Source organism: Polypterus senegalus, chromosome 1 (assembly GCF_016835505.1).
Source record: "Polypterus senegalus isolate Bchr_013 chromosome 1, ASM1683550v1, whole genome shotgun sequence".
In the NCBI taxonomy this organism is placed as follows: domain Eukaryota; kingdom Metazoa; phylum Chordata; class Cladistia; order Polypteriformes; family Polypteridae; genus Polypterus; species Polypterus senegalus.
In genome coordinates this window covers 166,493,582-166,516,721 of record NC_053154.1, presented here as the reverse complement: position 1 = coordinate 166,516,721, position 23,140 = coordinate 166,493,582, and the positions used below count along the sequence as shown (strand labels likewise).

Sequence of the window (23,140 nt, the reverse complement as noted above, 5' to 3'; positions counted from 1 at the left end):
TTAATATGTTCTTAACTGTAAAGCAACTTTTACCTCTACAATGAGGCAGAGAACTAGCAAACAATGTTTGTAAGAAATTAACCATTACACTTTACTTTCATGAGTAATTTAATATTTTATTAGCTTCCAGCTGACAATATTTGACATAGCTGATCATTTGTGCTTCAATAGCCAACTCACCTATGGTTTGCATTGTTCTTATTTTTGGCTGATGTGCTACGAGCAGTAGGCACAACTTCCTTCACAGCCTCATCCCAGAAGCCCACAGTGGAGTTTTTGCTGTTAGTGTTTCCCCAGATACTGCTCATGTCTGTGCTGCTCCACTGGCTGTTACTGCTGCTACTCACTGAGCCCCAAACATTGTTGCTGATGCTACTGGGCAAAGAGGAATGCTGCAGAGGAATAATAAAATTGTATAGAAATGAAAATTATGATATAATGCAATAAAAACTAACATTTAAGACAGATAACAACCTTGCCACTATGCGGAGCCGGTTGCCCCCAAACCAGCAGGGAACAAAGCAACACTTAGGTCCACAACCCAGATAGCCCCCAAAGTAGGCCCTTCACATCCTGCCCATGAAAATGAACATGAGACCAGACGCACCCTGGTCTAATGCCCCCATTTAATGATGTTGGCTTAATAACAAGAATGCAAACACATGAACCAAATAATAAGCAGCAACAGTCCTGGAACTGTACACTCTTGAAGCACCTTCCACAATATACATTATGGTCATAAGTTTCATAAAATAAACAAAACAACCTATAAGGTACCACTGCAAAAGCAAATTGATGGTTCACTGTTTTCAGAAGGAAATCCACATTTTTCTACCTGGATGAATCATTCAAGTTTCTGTTCCAGTATCCCAAAATAGCCTGGACACCCCTTGGCTACTGCAACAGGCAATGTCAGAAGCAAAGATATATGGTAAAGGTTCTGCATAAAGAATTAGAAAGGTATGTGCAAATCAGAATTTAATATCAAATTACAGCAGCTCAAAATTTGCTCATTTAATTTTTAAGGTATTTTTGTGTATTCTGATGAGCATCAGAAGGTAGACCACACTGTATCTCTAGAATATGTGAAAGCATGACAGGCAACCTCTGCCAGTTATTCCATGTTTTATGCTTGTGTAACTAGTAGTTGTTTAAATATTAAAAAGTGGAATTTCAAATCTACAGAATGTGCTGTCCTATTTGCTTTTATATAATTTTCTTTTTCCTGTCCTTGCATGCACTGCTGATGTGAAGGTGCTATAAAAATTGGCCTGTTGCACACAGCTGGTTCTGAACTAACTTTGTTTGTTTTTAGCCCTTCATCTTCATTTAAACTAATGAAAATAGGAATAAAGTAAAACTAGATTTATTAAACTAGATACAATCTATTTACACAATAAGAGTATGCCAGCCTTCTAAATTAAATTGCAACAAATCTGGCACTAAAATGTAACTTAATAAAATGAGCTTTTCCCCAGTCCTTCTTGACGGTGATCTCATCAGACATGCCTCTATTGCAAAGAATCGGTGTCATTTTTGATTCCTCCCTTTCTTATTCCACCCACATAAATCACATTAAGAAACTTTCTTACTTTCACCTCCGTAACATAGTGTTCGCTCCTTCCTCTCCTTTTCTAATGCTGAGAAACTTGTCCATGCTTTTATCACATCCCGCATTGATTATTGTAACTCGCTGCTGGCAGGTGTCCCTTCTAATCTTATATCACAGCTCCAGCTTATTCAAAACTCGAACCAGCAGCAGCGAGCACATCACACCCATCCTGCTCCATCTTCACTGGCTCCCTGTGTCTTACAGAATCGAATATAGTACTATGGTGTTGTACCGTGTTAGCCATTATGAATGTAGAGAAAAGCCAAGCAAAGCTTGCATATTGTAATCTTTTTAGTTAGCCAATAAAAGGTGTCATTTTGCTTGGCTTTTCTCTAGAATCGAATATAAAATTCTACTAATAACCTACAAAGCCTTAAAACAACCTTGCGCCAAACTACATCAGTGACCTTCTCCATCACTATGTTCCTGCCCACCCACTAAGGTCCTCTGATTCTGGCAATCTTGTTGTGCCCCACACTAATCTACGCTCCATGGGTGACAGGGCCTTCAGCTGTACAGCGCCCAGACTCTGGAATGACCTACCGAAATTAATTAGATCAGCTGACTCCATGAAATCTTTTAAAAAACTCAAAACTCATCTGTTCAGGAAGGCATTTAGCTCTACTTGACTTTATTACCCTTCTCTCAGTTTACCTCAGTCAAGATGCTCATGTAACCTGTATGTGTGTGTGCTAGACCATCAATTATGATGCTAGGCTTTTTTTCTCTGAATTCACTTTCGTAATCTTCTTTATTTATTTATTTATTTGGTTTGTTCAATGTTAAATTCTGTATACCCTGCTGTTCTTTCTTATATTCTGTAAGTGCCTTGAGCATGGGAAAGGCACTATATAAATAAAATGTATTATTATTATTTACACACACATATATATTCACCTCTTTTTAGAGTAAATGTCAAGAAGTAAGGAAGGGCTACACTTTTAAATGTCCATCATTATAATGCTGATCCAGAGGAGGAAGGAATACACAAGCCCCCAAAGCAAGATTTGCAGATTTAATATGGGAACAAACATATAATCTCATAAAAAAGTGAATACACAAAAGTTGGGGAACCATTTGCCAAATCAGAAGACACTAAACAGAACTCATAAAAAAAATATGGTGTTTGCCTATTTAATACGTTTTCTTTTAATTGCATTATACAACTTTTTGATCCAATGTAGCTATCTCAGATTCTTACACAGACCCAAACTCAGACAATGCCTCTTGTACTGCCTCATTTGAAGGGTGAGCCATCAACCAACTTGAAAGAGTTTCTCAAAGTACTCTTTTCACCTTTTAATGATAATCATAGTTTAGGTAAACATTTCCTTACTCTTGTGAATATATCTTAATGCACCATCCCACTAGCCATTCCTAAGTTGTTGAAGGGTTTGCTGGGTGCCCTTTGAGGTTATCTAAATCTCCACACCCTCAGCAAACTCCTCAAATCCATGGGGCTTTGCTTCTGCTACAGCTATCTTGTTGGCCTACCAATTTAAATTTAAAGATCACTCCCCATGTAAACCTATGAGGTAAAATATAAAAAAATATTGCGATACAAACAAAGTACCATCCAAAACTAGACCAATATATCACACATCATGAAATTATATTTATTTTAAACACATATTTAGCTTATAAGAAGATACTTCCAAGGAAAATTCCTTTTGAATGCAGTCTGATTATCACATTATCATGTCTCCAAATTTGACTTTTTAAAAAAAAAAAAAAAACCTTTTGTTACTTTATAGGATGTGTACTCCAGTTCAACATTATTTAGCAGTAGGATCCAAATGGAAAGCAGTTTTAAAATACAGCTTTTATTAAAGACTGGGTACTCTTTTTCTATTTATTTATTTAATTGGCTTTCATCTAGAATCCTTTTGCCATCTAGGAGGAAAAATGTTCATATTCTACGCTCTGCTGTGCAGGTGGAATCCTGTTAATGAAACTCATGGGACCATAAAAATATTTAACTACAACGGAAATTATGTTAAAATGAAAATGGGGAAAATATACTGCTGAAAAAATTAAAGGAACACTTTTTAATCAGAGTATAGCATCAAGTCAATGAAACGTCTGGGATATTGATCTGGTCAGTGAAGTAGCAGAGTGGGTTGTTAATCAGTTTCAGCTGCTTTGCTGTTAATGAAATTAACAACAGGTGCACTAGAGGGGCAACAATGAGACGACCCCCAAAACAGGAATGGTTTAACAGGTTAAGGCCTTTGACATTTTCCCCTCCTCATCTTTTTGACTTTTTTTTCACTAGTTTTGCATCTGGCTATGGTCAATGTCACTATTGGTAGCATCAGGTGATACCTGCACTCTACAGAGGTTGCACAGGTAGTCCAACTTCTCCAGGATGGCACATCAGTATGTGCCATTGACAAAAGGTTTGCTGCATCTCCCAGCAGTCTCAAGGGCATGGAGGAGATACCAGGAGACAGGCTGTTACTCTAGGAGAGTGGGACAGGGCCATAGAAGATTCTTAACCCATCTGCAGGACTGGTATCTGCTCCTTTGGGCAAACATAGTATGAGCACTCCCAGAGCCCTACAAAATGATGTCTAGCAGGCCACTGGTGTGAATGTTTCTGACCAAAGAATCAGAAACAGACTTCATGAAGGTGGCCTGAGGGCCCAACGTCCTCTAGTGGGCACTGTGCTCATTGCCCGGCACCTTGGAGCTCAACTGGCATTTGCCACAGAATACCAGAATTGGCAGGTCTACCACTGGCACCCCGTGCATTTCACAAATGAGAGAAAGTGAGAGATGTGAAAGGATCTGGAGAAGCCGTGGAGAACGTTATGCTGCCTGTAACATCATTCAGCATGACTGGTTTGGTGGTGGGTCAGTGGTAGTCTGGGGAGGCATATCCATGGAGGGACGCACAGACCTCTACAGGCTAGACAACAGCACCTTGACTGCCATTAGGCATCAGGATTAAATCCTTGGACCCACTATGAGACCCTATGCTGGTGCAGTGGGTCCTGGTTTGCTCCTGGTGCACGACAATGCCTGGCCTCACATGGCAAGAGTATGCAGGCAGTTCCTGGAGGATGAAGGAATTGATACCATTGACTGGCTCCCATGCTCACCTTACCTAAATCCAATAGAACACACCTCTGGGACATTATGTTTCAGTCCATCTGATGCTGTCAGGTTGCACCTCAGACTGTCCAGGAGCTCAGTGATGCCCTGGTCCAGATCTGGGAGGAGATCCCCCAGGACACCATCTCTCATCTGATTAGGAGAATGCCCCGACGTTGTGGCCATACATACTACTCAGTACGATTTTGAGTTGCTGCAAGGAAATTTCAGCAAAATGGACTAGCCTGCCACATGATTTTTTCACTTTGATTTTTGGGGCGTATCTGAATTCAGCCCTCTGTATGTTGATAATTTTCATTTCCATCAAATGATGTGGCATCATTTTGTTCCTAACACATTACCCAGTCCTATCAGTACAGTTATCCAGTAAGATTTTTTCTCCATTGAGATCTGATGTGTTTTTATAGTGTTCCTTTAATTTTTTTGAGCAGTTTACATATACTATTGTGATTGGAGTTTACTGGCGATTCGCAATTCTAATGGTAGTGGTGCAAGATGGCTCCATAGCTACTCTGCTGCATCTGGTAAACAGTAAACAAAGGGCAAAGCAATTGGTTGTCCTCTGCAGGATCAGGCTTACCGTGTAACATGCTTGTTGCATAATGATTAGAACATTTAACACCGGGCTTTGAAATGGTCTTCCTTGCATTCTCCTGATCTCTCTTCTCCAGACCACGTCGGCCGCAGCGGTGATTCTGAGCCGCTGGAGTTCTTCTAATCTGAAGATGGAAGATAAAGCAGGACGATTGCCTGTGTCGCGGCTCCTAACAGCTCTTATTTTGAATGAAGTCTTGAGACTGCACCTACCTTCTCTATACAGTAATAAAGAATCTGTACTTTCCTTGAAAACTTGGATTCACCTTCCTGTCTCTTGTGCAACTAACTCTGTGACCAAACCTTGACAATACCTGTATAAAAAAACAGCGCTTCTTAAACTGCATAAATATTTTATTTGAAATGTATTTATTATTTTAGAAATACAAGTATGAAAATACAGAATGTAAATGAGATGTTAGATGTAGTTTTTTTAAATAGAAATACAGGGTTGAACACAATTTGAACATGAGGTGTTAAATGCAACTTTTTTAAACTGAAATACAGGAATGAACACAGAATGAAAATGAGACGTTAGATGAAGATGAAGGCATAATTCCGAATGCTTTCGCAACATGTTATTTTTCTTCATTTTGGAATCAACTTTTTGCAGGATTGTTAATTTTTCTTTCACCGTAAACTGACGCCGTTTCTCACTTTTTTTTTTTTTGTTCATGACAAAAAACTTTGAGAAGTGCTATAAACAGTACAGTATCTGCACATGACACAACTACCCACATGGACGCTTGGTGGCGCACTGACTCAGGATTCAGCTATGTGTATGATGTCGTGCGTGCCTATACTCTTGTCGAGACTGGAAATTTCACAACAGACTGTTGCAAGGATCCCAAGACTCGGTGTGGAAATTGTAGGCATGGTGTTAAGTATTATTTGCATCACATTATTTCCTTCATTGGCCGTTATTGGTCAAAAAAAAAACAACATTTTGTTAAAATTTAATTTGTTTAACATGATATTATATGAACATTTGACTGGGCCTACAAAATGTATTTGTTATTCTGCAAATTTCGTTACTTTGGTATTCTCTAAAATTGGCTTTGACCTGCATAACACATATTTTAACTAAAGCGCATCTTTCCAAATTAATTGTTCAGAATAAAAATACCTTTTAAATTATATATTATATAGCCTACAGTGCAATTTAAGCAGTTAAGTTTGCATTAAAGTTCATTACAATAGACTGGTAACATATACCCTATTATGGAAAGTTTGGACTGAAAAAATTAAAAGATAAATGGTTTATCATGGGAAAATCCAGGGGTCTCTTAAGTAAAATTAATCAACTTTATTCTTGACAGAGTGAGAAAGGTACTTTTGTTCACTTAAAACATGAGCTAAATACATGTAAGTTACTATAACAATGCCTGCAGTTCTCCTGAAACAGCTTTACATATATATACTAATAGTATACTACTTTAATGTCCACTAAAATGAAAATATTAGTTATATTGGAATGTGTGTGTTGCCCAGCACTTAACTGTCACCCCCTGTTTAGGGTGGTTATCCCCTTTTTGCCAGTTGCTACTGAACATGTTCCTTTTTGTATTGGTAATACTGTGGTAAGAAAATTCAAGCAAGGAAAATGTCACTTATATAGAAATGAACTGAAGATGAACATTCTTAAAAAGGTTTTGTAAGTCACTATGCATACAGTGAATTAACATGGATGATGTAATATCTGTTACACTAAAAACAAAAGTATGATTGCGATATCTGCCAATTATAAGAACAAGAGCCTCCTATACTTTATGGTCTGTTGCATTTGATGGTGCAGATTGGCCCGGTGCTACTGGGTCCTTCTGGTGAGCCACTACTGCTGATAACACATGCGAGTGTGAGCCAGTGGAAGAGGACACTCACACAAAGCAAGGAGTATGAGCATAAAGGTGCCAAGTGGATTTATTTATCCAAATCAAAGGGCAACCAGTGCATCAAAATAATCTTTCATAATCAATAATCCATAAAAAGAAGTGAACTGGTGGAGGTTAAAAATCACATACATAATCCATTAAAACGAGGTTAAAATCATGCAGGAGCCTTCTCTTTAAATCATAGTCCCCAGTGCTTCAGTTTAAAATGGATGTCTTTCGGTCTTATCCTTTTCAGATCTCTCAGCATTGAGAGATGTCAACCAACAGTATGAGACACCCTTCAGTCCTGCTTGTGTCCCCACTGCCCATCCTATGGTGATTTACGGGGTGCACTGAGCCTCCACCCTTTCGACTCCTGCTGCCTTACCATACTTATACAGTGAGTCCTCCAGTGTATCGTGAGCTGAGCAGCCTTGGAGCAGGAGCAACCTTCAGCTCCTCCTTGAAAACTAACTGCATGTTCCTGGAGCTGCATTTCCGTCTTCCTGTTTCCTTTCCATCGCACTGGCTTCACTCTTCATGCTCCTGCCCTTCTTTTTCCTTTGAATTTTTCCTTTTGTTTCTCCTTTTTTTCCTTTCTTATATTTTCTCCTCCCCCTTTTCTTGAGCCAGTTCACTCTGATACACCTCCGTGGGCATAGAGTCTCAATCATGCACTGCAGGAAGCCAATGAAGATGAGACACACCAAACCCTCACATGCAGGTGCATCTTGCCCCAATAACCTCACCAACCTCCTACAGCTGCGCGAGCACACACTTTCATGGAGATCGAGTCAGACAATTATTTACTTATTTAAAACAGGCTCTAATTTCCTAGCTGCGAACCTGCTATATCACAAACCAACAATTCAGCTTGACATTTCAACACAGACTTTGTACGACTCCTCCGGAAACTTTCCTTGCCCCTAGATGGCACGATTATAAAATAAGCTGCCAATCCCTGGAGCGGTAACTAAAGATAAAAAACAACTAAAAAATCTGGAGTGAGAGTGACCAACACTACTTTCCTAATAATCCCACAGCAAATACAGAGCACACCAATAGATACAAGGTGATAACTGTAATACAATGATTGTTGAATATACGTAGTTCCTTATACAAAACCTGTGCTGCAACAACTGATGGATCCAAAAACAAGACTCACAAACAGCAATTATCGTAAAAGATAAACTGACTGTAAAAGAAAGTTCATTGAATGCCCATCCATCCATCCATCGGATTACATTTCTTTTCATTTTGGTTTTACCTTAATGTTTGACATTAACCTTATCGTGGTGGAGAGGTTTGCGTGTACCAATGATCCTAGAAGCTCTGTTGTCCGGGGCTTTATGCCCCTGGTACGACCACCCAAGGCAAATGGTCCTAGGTGAGGGATGAGACAAAGAGCGGTTCAGCAAACCTCCCTTGAAGAACAAAACATTTGGACGGCGTTTTTCCTCGCCTGGACATGGGTCACCACGGCCCCCCCTCTGGAGCCAGGCCTGGAGGTGGGGCTCGATGGCGCACGCCTGGTGGCCGGTCTGAACCCATGGGGCCTGGCCGGGCACAACCCCGAAGAGGCAACGTGGGTCCCCCTTCCCATGGGCTCACCACCTATGGGAGGAGCCAAGGAGGTCAGGTGCAGTGTGAATTGGGTGGTGGATGAAGGTAGGGACCTTGGTGGTCTGATCCTCGGCTACAGAAGCTGGCTCTTGGGACGTGGAATGTCGCCTCTCTGAAGGGGAAGGAGCCTGACCTAGTGCGCGAGGTCGAGAAGTTCTGGCTAGATATAGTTGGACTCTGGAACCAAATCGCCTTGAGAGGGGCTGGACCCTCTACTACTCTGGCGATGTTCCCGGTGAGAGGCACCGAGTGGGTGTGGGCATACTTACTGCACCCCAACTTGCAGCCTGTTCGTTGGGGTTTACCCCGGTGGACGAGAAGGTAGCCTCCCTCCGCCTTCAAGTGGGGGGACGGGTCCTAACATTTGTTTGTACGTATATGCCAAACAGCAGCTTGGAGTACCCACCCTTTTTGGAGTCCCTGGAGGGGGTGCTAGAAGGCATACCTTCTGGGGACTCCCTCGTTCTGCTGGGAGACTTCAATGCTCACAGTGATTTGGAGGAATGGCCCCCCTGATCTGAGCCCGAGTGGTGTTTTGTTATTGGACTTCTGTGCTCGCCATGACACCCTAGGCCTCAGTTCGACGATCGACTTTGTGGTTGTGTCGTCAGACTTGCGGCCACATATCTTGGACACTCGGGTTGAAGACAGGGGGGAGCTGTCAACGGATCACCACCTGGAGATGAGTAGGCTTCGAAGGTGGGGGAGGATGCCGGTCAGGCCCGGTAGGACCAAATGTGTTGCGAGGGTCTGCTGGGAATGTCTGGCAGTGTCCCCTGTCAGAAGTAGCTTCAACTCCCATCTCTGGCAGAACTTCGACAACATCCCGATGGAGGTGGGGGATATTGAGTCCGAATGTGCCATGTTCTGTGCCTCTACTGTTGAGGCGGCTGACTGGAGCTGTGGCCGTAAGGTGGTCGGTGCCAGTCATGGCGGCAATCCCCGAATCCGTTGGTGGACACTGGCAGTGAGGGATGCCGTCAAGCTGAAGAAGGATTCCTACAGGATCCTTTTGTCATGTGGGACTCTGCAGATAGCTAATAGGTACCGGCAGGCCAAGTGGAATGTGGCCTCGGTGGTTGCTGAGGCAAAAACTCAGGCGTGGGAGGAGTTTGGAGAGGCCATGGAGAGTGACTTAGATGGCTTTGAGGAGATTCTGGTCCACCATCCAGCATCTCAGGAGGGGGAAGCAGCGCAGTGTCAACACTGTATATGGTGGGGATGGTGCGCTACTGACCTTGACTCAGGATGTTGTGGGAGTACTTTGAAGACCTCCTCAATCCCACTATCATGCCTTCCAAAGAGGAAGCAGAGCCTTGGAGACTTGGAGGTGGGCTCCACCATCTCTGGGACTGAGGTCACCAAGGTGATCAAAAAACTACTTGGTGGCAGGGCCCCGGGAGTGGATGAGATATGCCTGGAGTTCCTCAATGCTCTGGATGTTTCAGGACCGTCTTGGTTGAGACACCTCTGCAACATCACATGGACATCAGGGACAGTGCCTCTGAATTGGCAGACTGGGGTGGTGGTCCCCCTCTTTAAGAAAGGGGACCAGAGGGTGTGTTCCAACTACAGAGGGATCACACTCCTCAGCCTCCCTGGAAAAGTCTATTCGAGGGTCCTGGAGAGGAGGGTCTGTCAGATAATCAAACCTTGAATCCAGGAGGAACAGTGTGGTTTTTGTCCTGGTCGCGGAACAGTGGACCAGCTCTACACCCTTAGCAAAGTCCAAGAAGGTGCATGGGAGTCTGCCCAACCAGTCTATCTATATGTGCTTTGTGGACTTGAAAAAGGCGTTCGACCATGTACCTTGGGGAATCCTGTGGCGGGTACTCCGAGAGTATGGGGTACCGGACCCCCTGATAAGGGCTGTTCAGTTCCAGTACAACCGGTGTCAGAGCTAGGTTTGCATTGTGGCAGTTAGTCGAACCAATTTCCAGTGAGAGTTGGACTCCACCAGGACTGCCCTTTGTCACTGATTCTGTTCATAACTTTTATGGACAGAATTTCTAGGCGCAGCCAGGGTGTTGAGGGGGTCCGGTTTAGTGGACTCAGGATTGGGTCACTGCTTTTTGCAGATGATGTTGTACTGTTTGCTTCATCAGGCCATGATCTTCAGCTCTCTCTGGATCGGTTTGGAGCTGAGTGTGAAGCAGCTGGGATGGGAATCAGAACCTCCAAATCTGAGACCATGGTAATCAGCTGGAAAAGGGTGGAGTGCCCTCTCAGGGTTGGGAGCGAGATCCTGTCCCAAGTGGAGGATTTCAAGTATCTCAGGGTCTTGTTCACGAGTGAAGGAACAATGCAGCAGGAGGTCGGCAAGCGGATCAGTGCGGCGACCGTAGTGATGCGGGCTCTGCATCGGTCTCTCATGGCAAAAAAGGACCCGAGCCATAAGGCCAAGCTCTCAATTTACCAGTCGATCTATGTTCCTACCCTCACCTATGGTCATGAGCTATGTGTAGTGACCGAAAGGACGAGATCGCGAATACAAGCGGCTGAAATGAGTTTCCTCTGCAGGGTGTCTGGGCTTTCCCTTAAAGTTAGGGTGAGAAGCTCAGTCATCCAGGAGGCGCTCAGAGTAGAGCCGCTGCTCCTCCACATCGAGAGGAGTCAGATGAGGTGGCTCGGGCATCTGATCAGTCTAACTAGGAGGAGGCCTTGAGAAAGACCCAGGACACACTGGAGGGACTGTGTCTCTCGGCTGGTCTGGGAACGCCTCAGGATTCTCCTGGAAGACCAAGAAGATGTGGACAGGGAGAGGGAAGTCTGGGTATCTCTGCTCAAGCTGCTGCCCCCGCGACCTGATCTCGGATAAGTGGAAGAGGATGGATGGATGGATGTTTGTCATTGTGAGGGTTCTGCTGAGCCATACCTTGATACAGGGAAATTCCTTATACAGGCTTGTTAGGCCCTCTCTCATGTAAAACATGAAGCAAAAAAATCCTTTAGGTCGATTTGCCATCCATGCATAAACCTGGGTTCACCAGATTCCTCCTGTATTGGATATAATTTACCCTGCAATTTTGCAATCTTCCTCCGGCGCTGTTCCTGGATTTTTTTTTTCCCACCTCCTTTGCCACTGCATCTATACCCTTTCTATATGGCTGGCCCCCTCCCCTGTTAAGATTCTATTGGGCCTCCGAGTTAGGTGCTCCTTGTCAGGTAATACCTAGATTCCTAATTATACAATTTTTATATACAATATTTACATCACTTAAGTTTAAATCATATTTGGGCTCTGCATAAACATGCATTTATATACATTATTCCAAGAACAAATGTAACTACATTCTATTACAGTGTTATTTTTATGTATACCTCATTGTTACAAAAATATTTTGCAAGTGTAAATGTAATATTATTCTCTTTAAAGGGCAAATAAACAAAAACTAAAAACTGTACGACTTTCAAAACAATTAACCTAGTCCCTGAATGTACCCAAATGTTATACCATTAAACCTTTTCTAATTTACAGTACAAAATACCCTGCATTTTATAAAATGCTGCTTTAAATAAGCCCATGACTCTTTAACTATTCTTGGATCTATTTATTCAATTTGTCATTCTACTTTTAAGTTATTTTGGCATTTGATTCAATGATGTACTCTTAAAATGAAACTGCTTACTTGAAATTTTACTGCTTTAGTGTAAAATAACTATTTTGTGATTATCACAAACTATTTAATCAAAAATGACCTCCTTTCTTGTTTATCACTTTGACAGATTAACTTAAAATAATCAAATGTATTAATACATTCCTATATATGTATTAATCTAATTAAAAGCTAGGAACACACAGTAAGTAAACTTATTTTAATATCACTAGTTCAACAATCCTTTTAACTGGAACTATTTTCTATAATGGTTGCCTATATAATACACTCAATGTCACACCATTTCCTTTGCAGCTTGTAATTTATATAAAGTAGTGCATAAGTAAAATTTTAATTTATTTTTGAGAATATACACAGATCACAGATTTTTATATTTAACAAGGTTTCTGCTTTTTGTTAATAATATCGTGCTTATGTGTAGCTATGCATAAACTCCAGTGAAAATAAAAACAGGAAATGAATATGCCAAAAAAAAAAAAAAAATCACAGATTTATAAAACCAGGCATACACACATTTCTCTACATAAGTGAACACACCTTGCATGCCTCCCTGAAACATCCATATATGAAGCGTGCTAATCAAGCTGATACATATGAAATCACGATTCTGCAGAACTTCATTGCTTGGTAGAGCTGCCTTTGACACACTGAAAAACTGCTAACTGCATTAAAGGTAACTGGCTACATCTCACAACTGACAGCACAAGATCATGCACAGCATTACAGAGCCTCTCCTCTATGTTCTGGCAGTCAAAGATATGTGGTATTGCACCAGGTTTTGAGCTGGCAGCGGCAATTAATTGTCACATATAATGACATGGTAGCCATTACAATGAAGAGTACGGATCTTATGAAAAACTGAAGATTAAGCCAGTAACCTTAAAAATAAGCTAGCTATCATGTACAGTATCTGCCTCAAAACAAATGAATCACAGGATGACACAGGCCACAATGTTGGTCAGTCTCCTCTTGGCATCAGCAGCTTTAAAACTTACAAACTTTCTAAGCAATCAGTCCGTTTATAGTGCCAACTATAATAGCGAGGATAATGTAAATAGTAAGGTGGAAAGATTTAATACTAAAGTGAGAGCTGCTGTTGACATAGTTGCACCTGAAAAGACAGTTAAAAAATCTTCTAGCATTGTTATACCATGGAAGACCCAAAGAGTGTCTGATTTAAAGAGAACATGCCGTAGAGCTGAGCGTAAATGGAGGAAGACTAAACTAACTATCCACTATGAAATATTAAAAGTTAAAATAACAGAATACAATAACACAGTCCGTCTTGAGAGGCGCTGCTATTTCTCTAAGATTATAAATAACAATGCTAGTAATCCCAGAGTCCTATTCTCTACAATTGATCGTCTGCTAAACCCAGGTAACTCAAAGGAATGCCTCCTAAGTACTTCCAGTAAAACCTGTGAGGCTATTGCTGTATTTTTCAACCAAAATATGAATGATATTAGAAATAACATAGTATATCTCCCCAACACTAAGGATCCTCCTAAACCTCAGAATTCCGTTATAAAAAAATTAAACTCTTTCACTGGGATAGATTTACCTGATTTACATAAAATAATATCTCAACTGAAACCCTCCACCTGCGTCCTTGATCCAATACCAACATATTTTTTCAAAGAAGTATCGGGCGTGCTAATTGATAATGTTCTTGACATAGTAAATTCGTCATTAGATACGAGACTGCTGTAGTTAAACCCCTACGTAAGAAACAATCTCGACCCCTCAGCTCTTGAAAATTTTAGGCCAATCTCTAACCTGCCTTTCTTAAGTAAAATTCTGGAGAAGGCAGTAATTATGCAGTTAAATGACCACCTCAATAAACATGCTATTCTTGATAAATTTCAGTCGGGTTTTAGAACAAATCTGTTAAAGTAGTAAATGATTTGCGGGTAAATGCAGACAGAGGCCATTTATCTGTTCTGATTACTCTTAGATCTGAGTGCCGCATTTGACACCATTGATCATAAAATTCTTTGAAATCGCCTTAGTCAAGGGTGGGCCTCTCTGGCAGTGTCTTAAATTGGTTTGAATCCTACCTGGCAGGGAGAAAATTCTTTGTTAGTTGTGGTAATTACAACTCAAAGACACATGATATCTGATATGGTGTTCCACAAGGCTCTATCCTGGGTCCGGTGCTATTCTCAATCTACATGCTTCCGTTAGGTCAGATTATCTCGGGGCACAACGTGAGTTACCACAGCTATGCTGATGACACACAGCTGTATTTATCAATAGCACCTAATGACCCCGATTTTCTTGATTCACTAACACAATGTCTGACTTGTATCTCAGAATGAATGAATAGTAACTTTCTCAAGTTAAATAAAGAGAAAACTGAAATCTTAGTGATTGGCAATAATGGAAACAATGAGGCTATTACAAACAAACTGGATACATTAGAATTAAAAGTCAAGACGGAGGTAAAAAGCTTAGGGTAACTGTTGACTGTAATCTGAATTTTAAATTGCATATTAATCAGATCACTAGGACAGCATTTTTTCACTTAAGAAACATAGCAAAAGTTAGACCTCTTATATCATTGAAAGATGCTGAGAAATTAGTTCATGCGTTTGTTTTCAGTCGACTAGATTACTGTAACGCACTCCTCTCAGGACTACCCAAAAAGACATAAATCGTTTGCAACTAGTACAGAAGGCAGCGCTAGAATCCTAACTAGAAAAAGAAAATCTGAGCACATCTCTCCAGTTTTGATGTCACTACACTGGTTACCTGTGTCATTCAGGATTGACTTTAAAATTCTGCTTATGGTTTATAAAGCCTTAAATAATCTCACCCCATCTTATATATCGGAATGTCTGACACCTTATATTCAAAATCATAACCTCAGATCCTCAAATGAGTGTCTTCCAAGAACAAAACTTAAAAGAAGTGGTGAGCCGGCCTTCTGCTGTTATGCACCTAAAATCTGGAATAGCCTGCCAATAGGAATTCGGCAGGCTAGAAACAGTGGAGCACTGCTGTAAACACATTACTTTAACATGGCCTTATCATAACTTCTCTGTAATTAAAATCCTGATACTCTGTATATCTAACTCATTATAATAACTATTTATGGTGGCTCTAAAATCTATACTAACCCCTACTCTCTCTTCTGTTTCCTTTTCCGGTGTCCTTTTGGTGGTGGCGCAACTCAAAGCACCGTGATGTTCCAAACAGTGATGGATGGATTAAAAGCCACAAGTCTGTATGACCATTAACATCAAGTGACTCCATGAGAATCCTAACTACAAAGAGGACTATTTCATTTATGTTAGGTAGAATGCCAAGAGTGGACTGGGCGGTCCCGTGGCCTGGAACCCCTGCAGATTTTATTTTTTTCTCAAGCTGTTGAAACTTTGAAAAGTAACTGTTGTTACTTTTCCTTTCTTCATTATGTAAAGCACTTTGAGCTACTTTTTGTTTGAAAATGTGCTATATAAATAAATGTTGTTGTGCGTTACTGGAATTTTACTGCTCATGGTTAACAAAAGTAGCTTCATTCTTGCTAGGTGCCCTTATTACAATACAAGTACAGTATATAGCTTAGGAGTACTGGACACTGCTGCAAATTGCGTTTTTATGGTGGCAAAAACAGGTTTTGCTTTATGTATGTGCACCCAAACCATACGAAAACTGGATGTAGCCCTTGCTGGTCGGTTAATGGCTTCCAGCACAGCAGGAATGGCAGACTGAAACTTGGCTGAGATAGTCCTGACAAAGGAAATCATAACAAAGGCTTGGTGATACACAGTATATTATTATACGTCATTTAGCTGGTTTAGCTAAATTTCCCTACTTAATCAAGGGTATCAACAGTTTCCAGTTTTTCCAAAATGCTGTGTAGACATAGGTCAAAGTTGCCATAAATATAGGCATGTCCACTAGTTAAGTTTTCTTCTATAAATCCCGATGCTTGCGTGGGAAGTACACACAATTTGTGCTTTTTTGTGCATATGCATTTTTTTTTTTTTTTTTTTATAAATGAGGTCCCAGGATTTGATTTTTAACTTGGCCAGTGTTTGTGTGCACTGACCATGTGCTCATCTCCACAGAGGATTCTTGATATTCTAGATACTGTATTCCTCCAAAATCCTAAACAAAGTGAATATCTGGTCAATTTATAATTCCAAATAATTGTAGTACATGTTAGTGTGTGAATATGAATGTAAGAGTTGGTTCTTGCCTTTCAAATAATAATGCTGCAACAAAGCCCAGCCTATCTTTTTCTGAAATGCAGACCAGGGGTTCATAAAATAGATTGATAAAAAAGAAACTGGAGTGTATTTCTTTTGACAACACAGCTAAAAAAAAATGTAGGCCTTTACTACATGCTCTGTGTTTGTTTTTTTTATTTTGGTTAGTATTATGATTAGTGCAGTGTGTTATTAAATGTGAGCCTGGCACCTCCCATTTCCCAGTTTAAACAGTTAATTAACTGCTGCATACATCTTCCTAGTACAGTAGACACCCGCAAAGTCACGGATCAGAGTTCGCGGCCTCAGTCATTTGCAGAATTTTCCTTTGAACCTAATTAATAATTGTTAGAGGAAACCGCAAATATCCTCCGCAATTTTTATGTTTTTTTTTCATGGCAATACTGTACCGTAGAGAGAACAGGAAGCAACTGTAGAGAAAACTGCGGCTTGGGATGGTGAAAGTAGCCAGTAGAATTTGAAACTGCAACTCCCAGCAGTCTCTCTGATTGGTCTTCTGCTGAGGGTGCTGGGACTGTTGAGGTCAAAGGATGTTAGCGTGGCTTTTAAAAAGGGGGCCGGTGATCAAAAGCAAAAAAAGCCTGTGTACATGAGGACTGTAGACAAGGCTGGGTGGATCCCTGGAATTTCCACCATAAAAATAAATAAATCACTGTCTTCTCGATGATGTGAATCTTACTGGCACTGGACCACTACAGCATTATTCATTTTTTCTTGTTACTGATTGACTGTGATGCATCTCCTGCTAAGTGTTCTTGTGTTTTCTGTGTTATTCCTCTTAAACCGCCACAACCGGCTACACAGTAGTCATTTCCCAATGCCATTTGCGAGCATGCAGGAGCTGATTAGTCAGTGCCACACATTTGTTGAGCACCCAGATAATGACCACTGCCAGCCCCTTGTGAGCATGAGGGCTGAACGCACCCCTAGAAGACACAGTGGCTCCTCAAAAAACCCTCTTAACACTAGAATTACCACAGCCTACGAAAAAACTCGTAGATCAGGCCCACCTTAAATCGCTTCTTACATCCCATCACACCTCACCGCCAGTGTCTTTTGTCATCTAAATGTGCTGATAAAGACAAGCTGCAAACAGCCAGCTATTCCATCCCACCATCGACTTACAGTGTGCACGAACTTCTCCCAGCTCATGCCTGGATTGATTATCTGGGAGTGAAGTTTTAGAGTGGAAATAATAGGCCGTTATTTGGAACACACGCATTTCATATGTGTTCCGTTTCTACAGTAATCTGTGTAAACACATTGTTTTAAAACAGAAACCTTTTCATATTTCAGTAATGAATGTTACAAAATGTAGGCATAAACTATAAAATATGTTAAGCCCAAGTCCAAACATCAAATAAACATAAATAAAATAATGATACAACAGCTTCTGTGGCGTACCGGTAAGATTTGGTGACTCCAGAGCACAGCAGGCTTGCCGTGCCCGAGACCGGAGTTTGATTCCACGCTGGGGAGAAAATGATATACGGTGATCCCTCTCTATATTGCGCTTCGACTTTCGTGGCTTCACTCCATCGCGGATTTTAAATGTAAGCATATCTAAATATATATCACGGATTTTTCGCTGGTTTGCGGATTTCTGCGGACAATGGGTCTTTTAATTTATGGTACATGCTTCCTCAGTTTGTTTGCCCAGTTGATTTCATACAAGGGACGCTATTGGCGGATGGCTGAGAAGCTACCCAATGACAGCATGTATTACGTATTAACTAAAATTCCTCAATGATATACGATATGCTTCCCGCGCGGTGCTTGACTGTTTGCTTTTCTATGTCTCTCTCACTCTCTCTGCCGGATGGAGGGGGTGTGAGCAGAGGGGCGCTGTTTGCCTAGAGGATACGGACGCTCCTCTAAAAAATGCTGCTTTATCTCGGTGCTTCGGCATACTTAAAAGCACAAAAGCACGTATTGATTTTTTGATTGTTTGCTCTTCTTAGCGAGCACTCTCTCTCTCTGAAATTCTCTGCTCCTGACGCGCACACTCCTTTGAAGAGAAGATATGTTTGCATTCTTTTAATCGTGAGAAAGAACTGTCATCTCTGTCTTGTCATGAAGCACAGTTTAAACTTTTGACTAAAGGGTGTTATTTCATGTCTAGAGGGCTCTAATAATGTTAACAGTGTGGGAGAGTTTATAAGGGCTTAAAATATCTAAAAATAACCATACAAACATATGGTTTCTACTTTCCGGATTTTCATCTATCACGGGGGGTTCTGGAACGCAACCCCCGCGATCGAGGAGGGATTACTGTATATTTTTTTTCTTTTTAACCTTTGCCACTCTGCCTGCCTACCTGAACTCCCTGTCTATCTATACAGTAAGAACAGTAACTTTATTATTGTAAAGCAGCTTCCCTGTCTGCCTATCATATAGTGCCTTTCCTTCCTATCTATCTACAGTATATATCTATCCCCTTAGCTGTTTTTTATATATCTATTATACAGTGCCTATGGGGAGCCAAACAGGCAATTACAATGATTTTCAGAATATATAACCTCATTCCTGAATATATAAATTTAAAGTCAGATTATATGGATATTTATTGAAATGACTCCTGCAAATTTTTAGTAAACTAAATGTGTTAGTAATACAACGTAATGAACTAAGTTAACAAAAACATCTTCAGAAAAATATATATAAAAGAAAACACTGTTCAGTTAATTCATTCAAAATGATGTATGTGTCCGGCATTTTGAACACTATATTTATTTATTCTTTTCATATGGATGAACCTCACATGCCCGATTGACTCCGAGTGGCTTCTGTCGAAGTTTACCTTTCACTAGTACGAAATATTTGGGAATATTTTTATATATTCCAAAGCTGACTTTTTGTATTCAAAAATGAGTTTCTATATTCTGACACTGACTTTATATAATCGGGCTTTGACATTATATATAATTGGGAATGATTTTATATAGAGAGACAGACAGGCAGAGAAGTCACTAGATATATAAATAAACAGGGAAGGCACATGTACTGAAAGAAAAAAAAGATCAACATGTGCGTTGATCTTGCTGCCCTGAATAAGCTCACGCGCTCTAACCCCGCCCCCATTTGACTCTAAGTAACAGCGCAAGTACAGACGCAAACCAAGTGTAATCAAGAGTCTCTGGTTCGATCCCCACTCATTCCTATATTTGCTGTTATCAGTAGTAAGCTGCTCTTTTTGTTAATATTATACAGTACACACATACACTTGGTTTGCGTCTGTACTTGCGCTGTTACTTAGAGTCAGATCGGGGGAGGGGGGTACAAGTGCAATGTGCAGCAGTTTCAATGCACATGTTGATCTTTTTTTTCTTTCAGTACATGTGCCCTCCCTATTTATTTATATATCTAGTGACTTCTCTGCCTGTCTGTCTTTCTATTACGCAGTGCTCTGTCTGTCTGTATGTTATGGGTCTTAAAAATAACAGTTATAAGGACACTTGTTCAAGTTAATTGGTCTCAATTGTTAAAAAATATTTTAAAAGGAGCATCCAACATGAAAATAAAACAATCTCATTAACTGACAGTGCATACCAATTTATAATTATATTTTTAATGGGGAATCGAACTCGGGTCTCTGAGGCATGGCAAGCTTACTGCCCTATGAATCAGGTAATCTTACCGATAAGCCACAGAAGCTGTTGAATTGCTCTTAAACCTTTTTGAAAGTGTTTATTTGATGTTTGGAGTTCATGCTTCATACATTCTGTAGTTTATGCCTACATTTTGTAACATTTATTGCCAAAATATGAAAAAGTTTCTGTTTTAACAATGTGTTTATACAGATTACTGTAGAAACGGAACACGCATGAAATGCGTGTGTTCCAAATAACAATCTATTATTTCCACTCTAAAACTCCACTTCACTCCCAGATAATCAATCAAGGCATGAGCTGGGAGAAATTCGTGCATGTTCTAAGTCGATGCGGGGATGGAATAGCCGGCTGTTTGCAGCTTGTCTTTATCGGCACATTTACAGGACAAAGGATGCTGGCGGAGAGGTGTGATGGGATTTAAGTTTTTTCGTAGGCTCTGGTAATTCTAGTGTTAAAAAACGCTGATAGATTACCTTCACATTGCTCCCTTACTTGCGGCTGCTCTGTCATGTGATATGCCTCTCGCACGACGCTGCTTACTTAAAAGCCTGAACTTCCCTTGTCCTTTTGGCAGATTGCTTTGTTTCTCTCTCCAACCACCCCCAACATTCTCTGCTCCTGTTGGGGGCTGTGCTCCCCTATGATGTTTGTCTATTCTTTAATCGATAACTAACAGCATACTGAGCTCCTTTTACTTCTGAAAGAGACATGTTTGTTTCAAGTGTTTGAATAAAGTTCCTGTCTCTACAATCTCCTGTGTTTCTGTGCAATTCAGTGACTCAAACGTAACACCCTGCAGCCTCATTGTCCCTGGGATTGAGCCGATGCACTAGACTAGCCTGCAAGCATCAGCACTTACCTCTGTGAGCTTGCGTGCAGCCAGTTCAAGCGCAGTTGGCTCAGTGATTTACTGAGTTTCATACATGGTGTCATGTGCACTTTGCACATATTGTGCCAGTAGTTTTTTTAAATAGTTTTTCCAGCTTATTAGCAGTGTGTAAAATAATCAGTGTTGCTCTTTGCATGAAAAAAAATGTGTTCCATTAAAATTTCAATTTTTCTTTGTTAATTGTGACATTTACTTAAAGTGCAGCAAAAAAGTATTTGGCGTCCAGGGATGTATTAAACCCCAAGGATGTGGTAGTTTAAGGGTTAAAGCCCCAAGATGCCGCCAAAACGAGCTGCACCATTTATAAAGCTTCTGGCAATGAAAACTCGCTTGCATGAATTACAGTACATACAGCGGTAACATTGGTATTTTACATTCTAGCACTGCAGGAGACATAGCAGTACAGTATACAGGTTTACCTTTACATTCTTTATTATTAGGTAATGTACAGTATTAAGATGTAGAGTTTGAAATTAAATTAGTGTTTTGGGGGCATATTTAGGGTTTAAATTATGAAAATAGGCATTTTTTAACCACATCCAAAATTCGTGGTTTTTCACAGTGCTCTAGGAACATAACCCCCACAAATTTTGGGGGTGTACTATATATTAGAACACCTCTGGTTCACATGCAGCTTGTTTCAGCAATGTAGATTATCCCATGGGTATTCACCCAACGTACTATAAACTTGTGCTGCTCTCTTTATGACCAAAATATAAGAAACAGGCATTTGTCTGATTTTTTTTTTTAAACTGCCCTTGTGTGAAAAATCAGCAATTTTGTATCTATATTTTTACTGCATTTTGCTCAAGACAAACAAGATGAATTTAAATACAGGACAACTGCATGGGCTGTTTTAACATCAAAGCATTATGTTTTTCCTGAATTGTACTACTAATCAAAGCATAGTAACATCTGTTGCACCTAGGACTAAATTGGTTTACAGCATGGAAAGGGAAGACATGCTGATGCTTTAACAGACTACTTTATAAATTGCAAACAGAAGGAGATACCATAGGACTAGAAGTTGCCAAACCAGTTTACAGCTTAGGAAAGGAAGGCTCTTAAAACAAAAGGTATTTAAGGTGGTCAATTGCAAGTTGTGCTTCCCTTTTGACTCTCCTCTGAAGAGTGACAGCATGGGATCCTCAAAGCAACTCTAAAAAGATCTGAAAACAAAGATGGTTCAGTATCATGGTTTAGGGCAGTGGGCCCCCCTAGCGGGGCGAGAAGTAACAAAAAAGGGCTAGTGAAGATGTGAAAAAAAGAAAACAAGAATCAAAATATGAAAAATACATCTATTGAAACCAAAAAAAATTAACTTAAACTACATTCTGATACTAGAAAAATAAATATAGAGTTAGATAAATGTTGATAAAAGTTTAGGTATAATAAAATATGGATCTATGATATATCATTAATTAAAAAAGAACAAATTGGTATTAGTGGGCTCCTTTCAAAAAAATGTTAGGGGGCGCGATTAAAACTGTTATGAAAACTTGGGTCGCAAATACTTAAAGGTTGAGAAACGCTGGTTTAGGGGAAGACTACAAAAAGCAATCTCAGAGGTTTAAACTGTCAGTTTCAACTGTAAGGGATGTAATCAGGAAATGGAAGGCCACAGGCACAATTGCTGTTAAACCCAGGTCTGGCAGGCCAAGAAAAATACAGGAGTGGCATATGTGCAGGATTGTGAGAATGGTTACATACAACCCACAGATCACCTCCAGAGACCTGCAAGAACATCTTTTTACAGATGGTGTACATCTGTACATCGTTCTACAATTCAGCGCAATTTGCACAAAGAACATCTGTCTGGCAGGGTGATTAGAAAGAACCCCTTTCTGCATTCACTCCACAAACAGAGTCACTTGTTGTATGTAAATGCTCATTTAGACAAGCCAGATTCATTTTGGAACAAAGTGCTTTGAACTGATGAGACAAAAATTGAGTTATTTGGTCATAAAAAAA

General features: G+C 40.4%; 1 protein-coding gene across 5 annotated transcripts in view; it reads right to left on the bottom strand.

Moving 5' to 3' along the window:
• Nucleotides 1-23,140, bottom strand: part of gigyf2 (GRB10 interacting GYF protein 2) — a 343,857-nt gene that overhangs the window by 5,455 nt on the left and 315,262 nt on the right. For 4 of the 5 annotated variants that reach the window (XM_039762240.1, XM_039762245.1, XM_039762253.1 and 1 more), the window contains exon 24: nucleotides 181-392. In XM_039762240.1, the coding sequence (XP_039618174.1) occupies nucleotides 181-392 (212 nt within the window). Of the gene's footprint in view, nucleotides 1-180; nucleotides 393-5,309; nucleotides 5,449-23,140 lie in introns of those variants that run through there. The other variant, XM_039762266.1, reaches the window with a different exon arrangement.